Here is a 16,015-nt window from a genome sequence, read left to right on the forward strand (position 1 = left end):
ACACCTACACAACGCTGCTCCTGTACGCCACCTCCTTATATAATACATAGTTTTAAAATAATATTTACTCATCGTCTCACTACACAATTAGATCAATATATGACAAACATAAACACAGAGATCATAACATAAATACGGAACAAAGCTATTTTTAAATACACACATTAAAACAATCTTCAATCAACTCGTTTCTCATGCAAACACTGAATCTATAACCAGATCGCCTCGTCTTTTTGCCGACAGCTGCAGGAGACTTATTGTCACTTGCACAGTGTCCACACTCACCAAGGTGCAGAAGACACATTGGCACTGAGTGATGGTGGTCATCTGCTCCAGCGGGAACTCTCCAAGACACAGCTTACACGACACCAGAGGGTCCATGGCCAGCTCCCAGGTGGGTCGGTACCGCGCAGTGGTCATCTTCACCGTCACAGAGCTACAGCGCACACAGCAGGAAAAAAGTAAACATTATTAAATCCAGAGTCCATGCCCAGCTTTATTTGTGGTGACACAGATTAAGAATGCATTCTGAGTTGTGTCCTCTGGACCTAGATGTGGAGTGACACCAGTTTAAAAGGTCAATGTCAGCGCCATTCCTTTTTTATTCTGAGACCAACATCAGGAAAATGACGTTCAAAGACTCAGACTCCTGTGGCCATCAGCTATTTCAACTCCCTGAAAACATTTTTTTCACTCTGAATGAAACACTTTTTTTTCTACCCCCTCCTCATCTCCCACAGACGTCACTGCATCTCTTTTGTGCAAGTCAGACTGGGTTATTTTCGGCTGCCTTGTCTCACTCTCTCACTGCCTTGGAAGCTCGTTGCAAAGTGCACCAACTCAGCTGTTTACAGGAAGTAGCTCTGCACAACAACAACATCAACACCATCAACTCTGCTGCTTAGCAACTGGCAGAAGAAGAATCTTGGGAGGATGGAGGGTGCGGGCCTGGAGAGGGGAGGCGAGGGAGAGGGAATCAAGCACCTGAGTGAAGAGGAGATGGGAGAAAGATTCTGGTTTCTTTTGACTGGTCACACACTGAAAACGACTGTGTACAGACTGTGTGGCTGCGTGACATAGTCCATCACTTCACACTTATTCTGTTGAAAAGAAAATGGAAAAATTCTTCACTGTTTACTCTTTATGACACAACATCTCTGAACAAACTTGTCATATTTGTCTCCCTAAACCATGACCAGTACTTTATTTGTATCCATGTGCTTAAGACAAACATTGTGTTGCCGTCTACGTCAGTCCTCCTTAAACTGCTGAATGAAGCAAAAAAGTGAGAGGAAAACAGATGAATCCCTCAGGAGACATCAATGAGGATGAATGAGAGCATTCTTAGCAGAGGTCCATTATTGGAGAAACACTGTATTGGAAATCTATAGGTGATTGAATACTGCAGATGCTCGGCTTCAGTGGAGTTTTGTCAACAAGACGTCCAAAAGACGTTAAGGATCTAAACACTGTCCACAATTATACATCTATTATTTGGTAATGCACCTGAACCATCCTAATCCTGTTCAATAAACATCAACCAATCAGGGAACTGAAACCTACAACACGCTTGAAAAAAAATTGCATGTTAGTGATCAACAATACCAGAATCTTTGATTCGATACGATACTGATTTAACAATGACTTCTTTGGAATTTGTTTTCCCGATATCGATACTTTGTGTGATTATTCTTAAACTAATAAAACACATGACAAATACTGCCCAATGAACAATCTAAAAATGTATTTTTACTAACATATTAATACAAAAGAAACGGTGCAACGTAAATAGTTTTGTTGGTACCATTGAGGGACAAAGACGTCTAGTGGACATCGTAGAGGTCACGTAAGATGAATTCTTCAGTTCAATTTTGGAAGTGACATATTCACTTTTTTCATTAAGTAATTTTTGAGACGAGTAATCCATACTCAATCAATACTCTGTGAATATCAATATTTTGATACTACAGAAACAATACTCCCATTGCTACTAGTGGTTCCCTTCTCCTTCTGCAGGGCCCCCCAATTTTGTAGACAGAACTATTGTTGGGTTATGCTCTCAGAAGGCGTCAGAACGAAAGCGTTATTTTCATTGAACAAATAAAGTGATAAATCCATGTGGTTTCTCACTGTGGCACAAGTTTAGAAAGATAAAATCTATGTGATTTGCTGTAACCCTCCCTGTAATAGCTCCACGGCCCCAACAGGGGCCTGCCCCCTTCTTTGGAAACCTCTGGTGTACGCCGATCTCACATACCGTCATGATGCATCACAGATGTTGGGTGTTAACAGCAGTCTGAAACACCCTTTTTTTTCATTTTCGTCACACATTGTCTTCCTGATATCCAATGTCTATTCTTAACAGAAAGGCGCTGACACTGTGCGAAGAATGAAAATCTGAGGCGAGAGAAGCTGAATTAGCACATCTCTCTTGGCCGTGAAGCTGATGATTTCAATTTACTTCCTATGTCTGCTCCACACAATCACATTTGTGGTTAAAGATGTTGAAAACGTACAACTACAAAGTAATTCACCCTGTGTCTGGTAAGACTTTCTTACTATGTGTACTTTTACTCACTGAATCAGTACTGCGATAAAACAGAGAGGGTCGATGAGGACAAATGAAGTGGTTTTTAAAGATGTCCTGAGGATGGGAGGGAGAAGCGGTGATAAAAGTCGCTGTTTTTAGTGCAACACAGGAAAAAAAAACTGCGTTCTCATGAGAAACGGTGGTGAAGTGTGACGGTTCTGCTGCATTATTAACTACATGGTCCATTATCAGTGAAAAACACATACTACTCTCAGATGCACGGTAACATTCAGGGCACGAGGTCGTGCACGTGAGGACGTCCTGCTTCATATGAAGTGATTTAAACTCTTGTCTGTTTCAGAGAACAATACTCTGGCTGAGAAGGTCCAGGAGCGAGAAAGACCAAATCAATTAACCAGGAGGTCGGGGGTCAGCATGTGTCAGTGTTGGTCTGAAGGGGACAAGTTTATAACACACACTCAGACAAGGTTACATAACATAGAAGTGAAAAGGATTTCTCTCAGCAGCACATTTGATACCCTCAATTAAACCTCGGAATATTTTGCAGCTATAAATACACAAATATTTACTGCGTTACATCAAATATTGAATAACTTTGATCACAAATATGCATATAACTTGCCCTTTGACCTTTAATCCAGAGTTCAAACACTGGGTCTAAAATGAGGGTTAAAGTTTGTGTTATAAATGTTATGAGAAGAGGTGGTCACGGTTTACTCCAGCAGGGGGCTCTCTTGATGATTAAAGCAAAGACTGTGCATAAGAGCAGTTTTAAAATTAAAAATTCAATTTGGCTGCAATTCCACAGCTGTCCAGTAGTTTCAGTTAGGACTGAAATCAACTGTACTTGTCACCCGTCTGCATACGTAGTGTGCAGACTCCAGAGGGAAGAGCGACAGTTACAGTGGTATACACAAAAAAGTAATAGTAGATATATATGTACGTATATATACCTAAAGTATGTTAAAGAGAAAACAGGTACATAATGTGACAGTGCATGCATTCAAAATAACAGAAATCCATTCAAAAATGACTATCATCACTCACACTATCATACTTGTTTGTTAGCCAACAAGCTAAATAATTAGCATAGTCTGTGTCTACCAATTCCACAACCAAATTAGGTTATGCTATTAGTAAGCTAGCTGTCTTCTTGATCAGACATTTTGCGTGTAATGACCCATTAAAACTGCAATGTTCTGTAGACAGTGAACATTCAACATGATCAAGACTGAAGAATATAATTACACAAAAACAAGACTTGTTAGAATAGGCATAATAATAGCAAAAAGGGAAGAAAAAACCCCCCGCACCATGACACATCATTAAGTTGTTTTGAAAGAGCAAACATGGTTAGTAACAAGTCCTAACATGGAGAAAAATAAGACCAGAGTGTCGTTGTTAGTGAAATATTTACATAGTAAATGTAAATATTTCACTCTAACTAAACCTCTAACTGTCGACCAGACTCCAACATGAAACAAGACCAGACGCAAACCCCTTCATACAGAGGAAGATATATAATGTTTTAATGTTCTTATTTTACTGTAGGGATCTGAACCGACTGCCTCTCAAACAGCTGATTTTCACATGTAGACGGGCTGAGTTTTTACAGTCGACGTCCTGGTGAATGGCACTGAGCAGTGCTAATAAATGACTTGTCAACACTAGCTTTCAACAAGTATTAATAGGGTGCTGGTTGTTGCCCAACAGTTGTGCGGCACTGTTTTTAGAGGCCAGCAACAGTCACTGTATTTTCTTTGTCAAGGTCACAAACAAAACAGAGATGAAACATGGTTTAGATATTCTGTATTCAGTCTTTTATAGCAGTATTTTCTAAAATAGAAATCCCTGAATTTTAAACAGCACTGTTTTATTAGCAAGACATCTGTACAATATTAATTGTATTTATTATATGTACCAAAGGGTGAACTAATGAAAAATATAGGTGGCTGCATAATGCATAATGCAAGATTCAATAAAATGGCTCTGCCTTCAAATGTGCTGCTCCCTGTAGAGTAGCAACAAAGTTTTATGCAGATTTTCACCTCAGCTAACTTCTGCTCAGTTTAGAGGTGAGAATGTTTTTTTTTTTTCTTTCTTTCTTTTTATGGTATAGCAGCAGGCAGCGCATAGCAACACCAATGCAGATGTTACATGAGCGGCTCCACAAGCCAAGAATGAATTCAGATTCATGTCATAAATACTTCAAATGTTGCAACGTTTCAACAACACAAAGTTAGAGTGAAAGGCCTTGTGGATTAAGTCAGGGTGTCGAAGGAACGTCCAACAAAGGCAAGACTGGTCACAGTTAATGAATTATTGCTTAATTTTGCCAGAGGGTGCCAAAAATGTGGAGCTGCAAATATTGATTTATATATATAAGATTTAGAACCAAGAAAATATTTCAAGAATGTATTGATTATGAAATTAACTTAAATAAATTACAGATTTGTTCATATTATATACATGGTAATAGCACCGACATGTTAATGTGGGTTAAGTCTGTAATACATTAAGTGTACACAGCAAAGGTCACAAAAGTTTGGACACGACCCAGACATGTTTTATGCGGCGAAGACCTGTAGCTGAAATATTAAGGCTTGTGAGATTTCACCAGAAGCCATTAACTTTTTAGCGGGCACAGCTTCTCTGGGTGTTACGGTAAAAGTGCTAGCTTCTTTTTTACATGATACAACTAGTGGGAGCTGTTTGTTCTGACTCACAAAGAGTTTCGAAAGTCATTGAAATAGACAGTAAAGAGAGGCGTTATTCAAAACCTGAAGCCAAAAACAATGGTTTTGTTTTCCAGAATGGATTGAAAAATGATGAAATTTTGTTGTTGATATTATGGTACTGGGCGGAGTTTTGCAGACTTGAGAACATTTTCACAGATTGAACCTTTTATTTTAACATCTCTGGTCCATTGACTAGAATGGAGGAGACAACACTGAATGATCACTCAGTCACTTAAACTGGTCAATAATAAAATATAACACTATTACACCTTAAACCTTCACCTCTGTCTGACTTGCCCGTGCACGTCTTCAGTCACATCAACACACACTTCTGTTAACACATGCACAGAGCTGTCTGTCCTGCAGCTGATTTACAGATTTACAGGGATCTGCAGTAAACAGTGAGACGAGTTGGACTGAGCTCAGTGCAGAAAAAAGCTGCACCGTGTTCAGATGGTAAGACTATACCCTGAAGCCTGGGGGTGTGGGGGTGGGTGGGTGGGGCAATAGCTGCTCAACTATGCCATTATTTGCTGCAGCAGAATGAATGTAATATGAAGCACTTTGTGATACCAGCTGACACTATTGTTCTTTTCTGATTTTTATCCGTGAAACCTAATGTTTGCCTAAATGTACCTTCGTGGACAACATAATAATACCATGGATTTTTTTAGGTAGAAACCATTGGTTTAGGAGGTGCTGCCTGAAATTCAGGCACAAGGAAAAGAAAAAAAAGAAACCAAAATTGGCCTGTCTGAATAGAACTGACGTGATCTCAGGCTCCATAATAGGCCATTAGTGGTCCTGTGGCTAGTCTTCCCTCCGTCACTACCCTGTCACTTCCTGCTTTTTGATCCCTCTACAGTCCGGTCCAGCTCTCCGTGCCCAATTAGTTCAGTCTTAAAGTTTCTCTTATGTCATGTCCTTTCTTATGTCTGCCTCTGCAGAAAATAAGAGGAACGGACAAAACCAGAAAAAAACTGTAGATCATACAATACTGAAACAACAACCAAAGTCCCACTGTGAAAATAAAGGTGACGACTAAGCTACATTATTATTTTTCTCAATACCTATGTGTGGAAAATGACTGCTGTGTCACAGTGGAGGGCCAGCCGTCTGGGACAGTCACGGTCTGTCCTTGACATGGAGGGGCAGATCTGAGTGGTGGCCAAGAGCAATCAGTCTGGCCTTTCATGCCCCCGGGGTTACACAATCCTGGAGATGTATTTTGGCAGTGGCCAGTTAAGAACTCCCTCACTGTTGGTGTCTGTGCCGGTGGAAGAAGTTACAGGACCAAACAAAATAAATGTGTCAGCTTTAATGGAGCTAGAATACAGTGAATACAGCTGCTGCACACATGAGTCTTATTACTACAATACTCATACTGCAACACCTTTTGTTACTTATCTGTTGTGGTGTACCTCCTTTTCTCCACCTTTGTGACTCAGACCTGAACACTGACTTAACAACTCCTGACTAGACCCAGAATGTTTTGCTTTCAACTTGTGCTGCATTTTCACAAGCAAAATTAATTCATTTCCAAAAACCCAATTATTCTCTGCACCTGGGGATGAGATGGTAAATAACACACACCCTGCTGCTCTGATTTCACAAGGAGGAAGTCACCGCACTGTAATAGGACACAAGGAAATCACAGAGCATGAGATTCTAGACGTGGGAACCGGAGGGATCAAGGGATCGTGGTCTAATGGTAATATTTAGCAATATTTAGTGAAATTAGAATTACAACCAGAACCACTAGACACAGAGTACTCAATGGGGGTATAATGGTCGCTATGAGTATGTTGTATTTGCAATATTTTCCCGCAGTTGAATTAGATAAGATTTCATGATTTGTAAGATTTGTATTTCATTATTATTATATCCAGTCCCAATAAAATTGATAAATTCCAAACTAACCCACACTGTGCTTGGTTTCAGTAGATGTCCAAATGAATAAATACTAACATCAATTGCACACATACACTTTCCCAGACACCCCCCTCACCCACCCACACAGTCGTACAGTGTTCAAACATGAATCATTGGAAATACTGAGGCAGTGGTGTTTGCACAGGTAAAAACAGTTCTCACACAGATCACACTTGTGGAACTCAGTGTATTTTCTTGCAGAGTTCAGTGTAGAAACGGCCTTTGCAAAAAAAACCCTGTTAATCAGGAAAAGAGATTTTTTGTTTTTGTTTTCTAAAAGGTGCAGAGAATTACGTAAAATGTTATACTGAACAACCATTTACATAATTTCTATTCCTACATCTTCAGGTTCCCTCTCTTCCCTTGTAACTATTTTTCCTGGACTTTTTAGCTACTACATCTGAAAGACATGTCATTGCTTCATACACTAGGACTAATCCACCGTCATCCGAGTACAGGGGTCACTAACTATATATGTTCAGAGTTTATCTGGACAGACACCTTGGTAGACCGACTAAACTAATGAAATAAAAATCTCATTTTGGTTACTCATGTTTATTTTGGAATAAGTTGCAGGCTGCAGTGGATGGTCCGATGAGCCAAATTCGGTCCACGGGCCACCAGTTGATAATCATTGTCTTAGTACATTGGCTGTATTCTACCTTGACACCTTGAAGAGTTCACATTTACACAGATTATTTTCTTCCTTGCATTTTTAAACAAGGTCCAAGAAGTTGCTAAAACCTAGCCAGAAATCCAACTGGAAACTGGAAAGAGGGGGGAGTAACTCAGGGGTGACACGTCAGTTTGATTCAATGCAGGAAGAAGCCGAGAGAAGAAATCATTTTCCAAGAAAACGTTAGCGATTACACAACATCTGACTTTTTTTTCCTTACACTGCTGTGGATTTTCCACAACCGGAATATCATTTATTCTGAATCTTATTTTGTTTTTGTTTTTTCTTTCCTTCTAATCAAGTTCCATTCATCAAATCTGCTTTAGAAATGTCTGCCCACATATAAACAAAATACTTTTTGGTTTATCTACAAAAGACTGCCAACTCTTTTGGAATCGGTGTAACCGGATAAAACTGTTACAAAATGGCAAAACAAAATCTTTAAATTAGATATTGATTTCCAGCAGCAGCACTCACTCTTCTCTTCTCTTCACCTCAGTTATGCTCCATTTACATTGAGACGATCTCAAGGTGTAAAAAAGAAAAGAAAAGATCAACACTTGATTCTTTTCACGTGAAAACGGAACATCAGGGCATTACTGATTAAAACGAAACAGGCAAGGGAGCGCTTTGTATGTTGAACCCCAACTTGAAATTACACGTAAGCCAGTAAAACCTCGCCTGCATTGCAAAGTTATTTGATCAGGAAGTGACTGAAAATTAAATGCTAAAAATCCATTACGATCTGAGCCACATCTGGGTTTTTAACACAACCTTGATCCATCCATCCATTTTCATCCGCTTATCCGTTACCGGGTCGCGGGGGCAGCAGTCTCCACCCAAATCACACTGCACCGTACCAACCTCCCAAACCTTCCTGCAGGTGGTGAGTCCACTGGAAGGTACCAACCGTCCTAACCAGGATTCAAACTTGCCCAGGAGGTGAACCCTGGGGTTCCACACCAATGACAGAGACATTGCCTCTGGGCCAAAGTGCCACTACAACCTTGATGACACAGTATAATATATATTTTTTATAGATCACTGTTTTGTTCCTTTGCTGGAATCTGTAGACCAGTCTACAGTATGTGTTGTTGTAGGATGGTGAAGTGGGCTGTTGTCCATCTGGACAATGAGTTTTCAGGGCCTGAGAAAGAAAGAGTCACTACAACTGAAAGGCCCTTGGAGACCAATAACACTGGCCTAAACAACTGACAAGTACTTCCAGTAATCACTGACTTACAGCCATGGAGACTAAACAAAGGAGAGTCTTCCAAAGAGCCTCGTGATCACACTTTTGTCTCCTTGTTTTTCACAATCTCTCCATTGCGGACACTGTTGACAAATCGTCCACAGAAATGATCGCTCACATTTTTGTCTTGCACTTTCTTCTTTGCCCTCCAGGATTTGCCTTCCTTTTAATTGAGCCTCTGTCTTGTGAAACAAATGGGTCTGTTCCTATGGAAGAGAACAGGAAGAAGGAAACTAAGAACCGCCTGAGGAAAGGTGTGACATCCTACTGTTGACCCAGTCACTCCAACACAGAAGTGAACTACGGTGGCGCCCACTGAGCGATGGATGCTGACGTCGTATATGTTTTGTTTTGTGTGTTTTGAGCAAACGTCATATAAAATAATCCTAAAAAAAAAAAAGAATGAAGCTGATTCCCTTGTTATTTCTATTAATGTAATAAGATAAAATTACAAAGTAGGTTTTAAAAAGATTTTCAATAATATTTATTCACGTCAACACAGTTGTACTTTCCTGGTCCACTGGATGAGTGCATTGATAAAAGATTAAAGTTTTTATTAATATCTAACTCTAACTTGGACAAAACAACCTTCAACTAGAACGAGTCAGACATTTAGCTCTAAAGACCAGTGACACATCTGAGCCCTCAGACACCAACAACAGCTTGGATCGAAGACTAACTGAATATAGCACAGAGCTCTGCTTGTTTGTGGGGCTGCACACAGCCATCAATGTCAAACTCAGGTCCCATTTTTGAAACATGAACAATATTTTTGAAGACTTAACACGTGTTTATATTTATCATCAAATATTTCATGATTACAAGAAGTACTGAGTTTGTGCAAAAGAAAAAAATGACAAAATTGTGTTTGTGTCATGATTATTTTTATGCTTTTGTATAAAATGCTTGCGACATGGGAGAAGACTAGTAAAAAAAACCACTGTGATTATATTGTGTCTATGATGAAACAGTTTTAACACTGAATCTTGGATAAACAACCTTCTCTTGGACAACGTGAATTCATTTTACACAATTCTTTGGTTCAGGCTTTTATGCACCATTTTAAATGGAGATTTTCAATTATACTTAATATTCAGGTGTAACCATTGACAACCATTGGGAAGAAATAGTCTGTCTCTGCCTCACTGTTTTCAGACGTCTATACTTATAAATATCTCTCTAGGGCTTGCGTTTAAACAGCACTGAACTACGCAGGAAGTTTCAGGTTTTAAGCATATGTTTAAACACCATGCTACAGAGTCAAGAAACCAAATCTCTCCTGAGCAGAGAGACTTTACATAGTCACACTGTGCTGATCATCTGTGCTTGTATCCCGCGTGGCTTTAACTCGTGCTTCAAGCCAAGCCAGACTGCAGCAGCGTTTGGCTCACAACCGTCATTCCCTGATCCAGCCCTAACTCCTGACTCATCCTGTTTGTGATTTCTTACATTTTTCCGTGTGGCTCACAGCAGAGTATGGGCCTAAACATGTTGTATTCTTTGTTTTTTTAATGTGCAGGTAAAGGGCAGTGACAAAATAAATAACATAATCAAATGAGCTGCTTACAAAATACCTAACTCTACATAGGAAAAGGTTTTCGATCAAACATTTGTGAATTTTTCTATTTTAGGTCAATCCTTGGGGGGGGGGGCAAATTATTGCGTAAATATAAATACATGTGGATGAATTATTGTTACTAGAAAGTATCCAAACAATGGTCCTTTCTTCAGTGTTTGCAGGAGATTAACACACATCTCTGAGCTCATAGTAAAAACAAAGACAGGATTTTCGTTTAGTGGTGTTTTTCCCCCCTCTAAACTCTGCTGAACTCTGGAAATCAAAACAGTGAATACCATGAAGCCCAGTGTGTAGGATTTTTACAGTACTTTATACTACTATATTCAGTACAAATAGTAAAATATGTGAAATCTGAAGATACTTTTTGAGGCAGATTGTAAAACAATAAACAAAAATGGATACACTGGCACAACCCTTAAAACAGGGGTGTCCAACCACTGGGTCAGGGAACTAGTACTGTGCCATGGATCATTTGGATCTATTATCTCAAAAGTTTTTTTTAGCATTTTAAAATAAAAACGCAAATTCGCTAATCTGCATGGTGTTTCATAACAAATCGTATATCATGTAACCTTAATCTTTAATCTAATCTAATCTTCACACTTATGTATCCATAGGGCTCTGTGGCGCAATGGATAGCGCATTGGACTTCTAAGGCAAGCAGAAGCAATTCAAAGGTTGTGGGTTCGAGTCCCACCAGAGTCGAGTATCTTGGTAAGCTCCCCAGTGTGGGAGTAGTATTTAAATCATAAATGATTCCTATTAGTGCGTCTTGCTTTATTTTTTGTGAGACAGCCAATCACACACACAGACACCATGGAAAAATTGTTCTGCTGTGTAAAAAAAGGGGGGGTTGGGAACCACTGCTTGAGACCAAACAGAGTGACGGTAGAATCCAGTCAAGCAAGATTTAACAATCAAATACAAATTGACACTAACAGAGTCCCAATTACTGATGAAGTGTGTTTGAATTGACCAGGTGTCACATTCTAGCTCGTCTCTGTTCAACAGCACATTGAGTTGCTGCTGTTTGAGTTGGAGCTAGTTTTATTTGTAGCAGTGACATTTATACCTAACAGGATGTGTGTGGATATTTTCATCATATTTATTCAGACGTGAAACACCACGATAAAGACAGACTGGCATCCAGAAAGACCTGGATACTACAAAGTAAAAAGGGAAGAAGTGGAAAATGTATTCATTAGCACTAATATTGCCACTTAATTAAAACAAAGCGCTACTAAAATATCAATATAATTTAAAATCCAGATGAAGACACTAATTGACCAGAAATTGAATATTTTTCACTAAATGGAGCTAGTGAGCAGCTACGGTAGCACTTCATGCTAATTCAGTCAATTCTGTTAATCAAATCAAATCAATATTCAAGTTATATCTACTGTAACATCAGGTAAGCACGTATACTACTTTATTTCCTGAGACTGTACTTGACATAGGAATGAATGTAATCATAAAGTGTTAGCTGAGCATACAAGAGGTCTATCGCTACGGTTGTGTTTTGTTTATGATGTCATAGATCAGTGATCACCAAGTGGTGGCTCACGGGCCAAATGACTGTCCAATCTGACTGGTTTAAAAAAAAATCAAATAATAATGTTAGACTTCATTTTTATTTAGAATAATTCTGACCTTGTGATATTTAGAGTTGGTGACCTCTGGTATAGGTCATTACACAAATGCATTACTTTTATCTTGTGTTTTCAACATCTTCCATCCACAGCAGCCAGACTGTAACAATAAAAAGTTTTTCTTTTCAAGATTAGCTCAGTGTCATTCACCACTATCACAGCAACAAACAACTTTAGAGACTCAATAAAATCAAAAAGCATCAGGGCCTTCAGACATACTTTTGTCTGTTGTTAAGAACACTTTACTGTGTTACTGTGTACGTTTATGTGTTCATATCTGACCATCCATGTACTCCCGCTGGACTGAAATGGCACAGTGAGTTCTGGGCATCGTAACCTCATTCCTTGTCAACTCCTAAGTAAACACATCTCCACATCCTACTTGGAATGTGCTGCCTGCCAGTAGAAACACTGGGGAATGTGTTACTGTTGTGTACTAAAAATCTGTCTCTTGTTCGAAACAAACTGGTAACAGAAGGGTTGGTGACCTGACGCATTCGAGATATTTCCCAAAGGAAAATGGAACTTTCCGGGAAGAGTGGAAAAAAGCTCATCACTGCATTAACAGTACATCTGTCTTATTCCACGTGAAAGACCGAATCTTTTCTAATTGCTTGTGTGTGTGTGTGTGAGAACAAGTAAGTGTCTTTCAATGTGAAGGTCCTGCAGCAGGACCTTGAGGCAGGAAACTGAAGAGGGAATCAATAACTGACAATGGGGGAGATATTAAAAGCCATTGTTTACTTTGGAATTGGAAAGAAAGGTTACGTTTTATTAGATATTTCACATATTTTTGTTTAAAATCAAACATAATTCCTATTACTTGCTCATTAGGTCAATTAAAACTAAACCTTTAACGGTACAGAAGTAGTGACAGGGTGCAGCACTAATGCAGGTTTGATGATTTGGAATAAAATCTGAGACTGTCCAAAAAAACCTTTTTGCAGGAAATGCACGTGTTGTGTTACTTGTTTTTCTGTATGCAATCTGTAACGTCCCCTCCCACGTGTTTACTGTACTTCCACACATGCAGATGAAACAGACCTTAAGGAGCAGTAACACCAAGCTAACTGTTCTGTAAATGTAGTATTTACCGAATAATTTAAATATTTTTTTAGTGTGACATATACAGCGAATACTCTTATGGCTGTTTTAGTCTGACTAGTGTGTTTATATAGCATTTTAAAAGTTTTTAAAAGGTTTTAGTTAAATCACAACAATCATTGGTTTAACATTAATAACACTTTTTTTTTACACGTTTTTGAGGTTGTTCTTAAAAAGGGAATGGATGCAACGCAGAGTGAGAGCAAGAAAACTACAACATGTTACTAAAGAAAAAAATCTTTCTCTTAAGGAGTAACATTATGACTGTTATTATGAGCTGTGGTACAGATGAGACATATGTTGTTTTATCTTTGTTTTCTGGAACTTTCACCATCCACAGCACAGAGATCACAACATCTAACAGCACATCCAGATGAAAGCAGCTCCCCATCTGACACACACACACACACAGACACAGACACACACACACACACACACAGACACAGAGAGAACATCTCTGAAGTCTGAAGTTGTAGTTGTATCTATAATCTGACTACACCCTGAGGTGGGACCTGCTTCTTAAAATGGAAATGGCAGGGCGCCGAGGGTGACCTTTCACAGCTCCGTGGAGACATCTACTCTTGAAGTTCAAATGTAACCCTCTGCAGCTGCTGCATGGGACGCAAGAATAATCTAAGGCTGGGGGGAAAACAACACTCACAGCGAGTCTGATCAAGTGTCAGCCAGCAACAAAGACCCTGCAGAAAGACAGACAGACAGACAGGCAGACAGACAGGCAGACAGACAGACAGACAGGCAGTCTGAGGGAAAAAAGCGTGATAATCTTTACCTACAAAGAAAAACACTGTGCTTTGTTCTACACTCACAACATGACAGATTCTCCAAAATAAGAACATCTGAGAGTTTGTTTCCAAAATTAGCTTTAAGAAGCTGCGCTGACATGAGCAGCAGCAGCAGCAGACTCAGGTGGTCTACAGGTTATCATGTCTTTAAAAGGAGGAAATGGCGAAAAGACGCCTCGCGTTTTAATTTCACTGATCCAGATCAGAGGCTCCAACGGCTCGTACTGCTGCTACAGAGAGAGAGAGAGAGAGAGGGAAAAAAGCGTGATAATCTTTACCTGGCTTTTGGAGATACTGCCGTCTTGGTGGCTGTAACCACAGCAAGGGTTTGAAAAGATGATCTCTTGAATTGGATTACGGAAGAGTCAGGCGTTGAAGGGGGAGGAAGAGGAGGATGTAGAGGAGGTGGATGATGATGATGATGATGATATCTCTGTAGGAGTGATGCCCATGTTGCTTATGTGTCCCTCCTGCGTCCGGGTGGAAACATTTGACCTGCTACTGTCGCCTGCAGCGCCGTAGTCCAGGCCCCGGTGTTACAGTGACACCAACTACCATCAGCAAAGCAAAAAAGAAAAACAAGGAAAACCCAGTGACTGCAGATAAATAAGCAGAGCCGGGTTTGCACAGCACACTGTCCAGTCTTGTCTTGCGTGGTTGTTTGTGCAACGGTTCAGCGGTTAAACAACGATCGCCCACGAAGGCGCGATGTTCCGCCGCCAGTGCGCGACACAGAGAACAGAGGCTGAGCACAGGAATCCAGGGGCGGTGTTGTGTTTACCTCCGCTCCGTCCCTGCTTCCGTGCTCTGTAGGAAATCAGCTGCTCTACGCTGGAGAGACGCCATTTGTCTGTGAGAGGCTTCCGTTCTGCTGCTCTCTGCTGACGCCTGGTGGACATAACAGTGCCTAACAGCTTTCTAAATCAATCTCTACTTCGTTCCGAACAGCTTCGACAATTCAAAAACAAATTACTTCCGTTATCGCCCTCAAGCGGTAACAAGGAAAAACGCAAGTTAAAAAAAATTTATATTTTTGGGACAGAATAAACAGATGGCGCTACATCAAAACCTGCTGTAACTTTAACAATTTTACACAGGTTTTCATTGAGTTTGGTTCATTGATTTTAACCTAAGTGATTTCCAAAATGTCCTTTTTAGCATTGAAGACCTGAAAAACCTGAAAAAAATAACACTGCCCATTCTGTGCTGTTATTGACTGAATTTCAATGTAAAAACAATACTATACAACACTACTCTTTAATTACACTTTACTCTTTGAATATTTCCCAAAATGAATTAACTAGTTTTCCTATAATCGTATATATTAACCAATAACCTTGTAAATCAACCAATGACATTCATTTTCCTGCAGTGTGCGTACATGACAAAATGTATCTCTACTGTGTAAGTGGATGCTTATTATTTTTTTATCTTATTAATTAAAAAAATATTATCATGTTTATGTCATTAATTTTGACAGCCTCAGTTTATATACACTATTACCACACACCTGCTGCAAACACAAACAAGTAGAGGGCAGCACGGCACACTTTGTATGAAGTGTAAAATATGGTCAAAGGTGTAGCAGTGAATACCAAACAGCACCAGTGGCAGGTGGCCCAATGAAGTGTGTGTTCATGTGCATCACGGTCTACGACTCCCTCCTGCCTTCTCTCACCGCAGCAGCAGCAGCAGCAGCAGCCGCAGCAGCAGCAGCCACAGCCCTCCGGC

At 39.8% G+C, this 16,015-nt stretch overlaps 1 protein-coding gene and 1 non-coding gene across 3 annotated transcripts in view; one reads left to right on the top strand and one right to left on the bottom strand.

Annotated features, from left to right (window-relative positions):
• The window catches only part of LOC103377936 (probable E3 ubiquitin-protein ligase RNF144A-A), a 30,519-nt gene extending 14,924 nt beyond the window's left edge, over window positions 1–15,595 (bottom strand). The window contains exons 1-2 of one of the 2 annotated variants that reach the window (XM_008308936.3): window positions 14,563–15,595; window positions 286–436 (exon numbers count right to left, since the gene is read on the bottom strand). In XM_008308936.3, the coding sequence (XP_008307158.1) occupies window positions 286–420 (135 nt within the window). In that variant the 5' untranslated portion in view covers window positions 421–436; window positions 14,563–15,595. Of the gene's footprint in view, window positions 1–285; window positions 437–548; window positions 783–14,562 lie in introns of those variants that run through there. The other variant, XM_025057483.1, reaches the window with a different exon arrangement.
• On the top strand, window positions 11,346–11,433 carry trnar-ucu (transfer RNA arginine (anticodon UCU)). The gene is given in 2 exon segments: window positions 11,346–11,382; window positions 11,398–11,433. It is a non-coding gene; the product is annotated as a tRNA-Arg (tRNA).
• Window positions 15,596–16,015: the final 420 nt, after the last annotated feature.

This window comes from Cynoglossus semilaevis, chromosome 1, assembly GCF_000523025.1.
Source record: "Cynoglossus semilaevis isolate Cse_v1.0 chromosome 1, Cse_v1.0, whole genome shotgun sequence".
NCBI lineage: Eukaryota > Metazoa > Chordata > Actinopteri > Pleuronectiformes > Cynoglossidae > Cynoglossus > Cynoglossus semilaevis.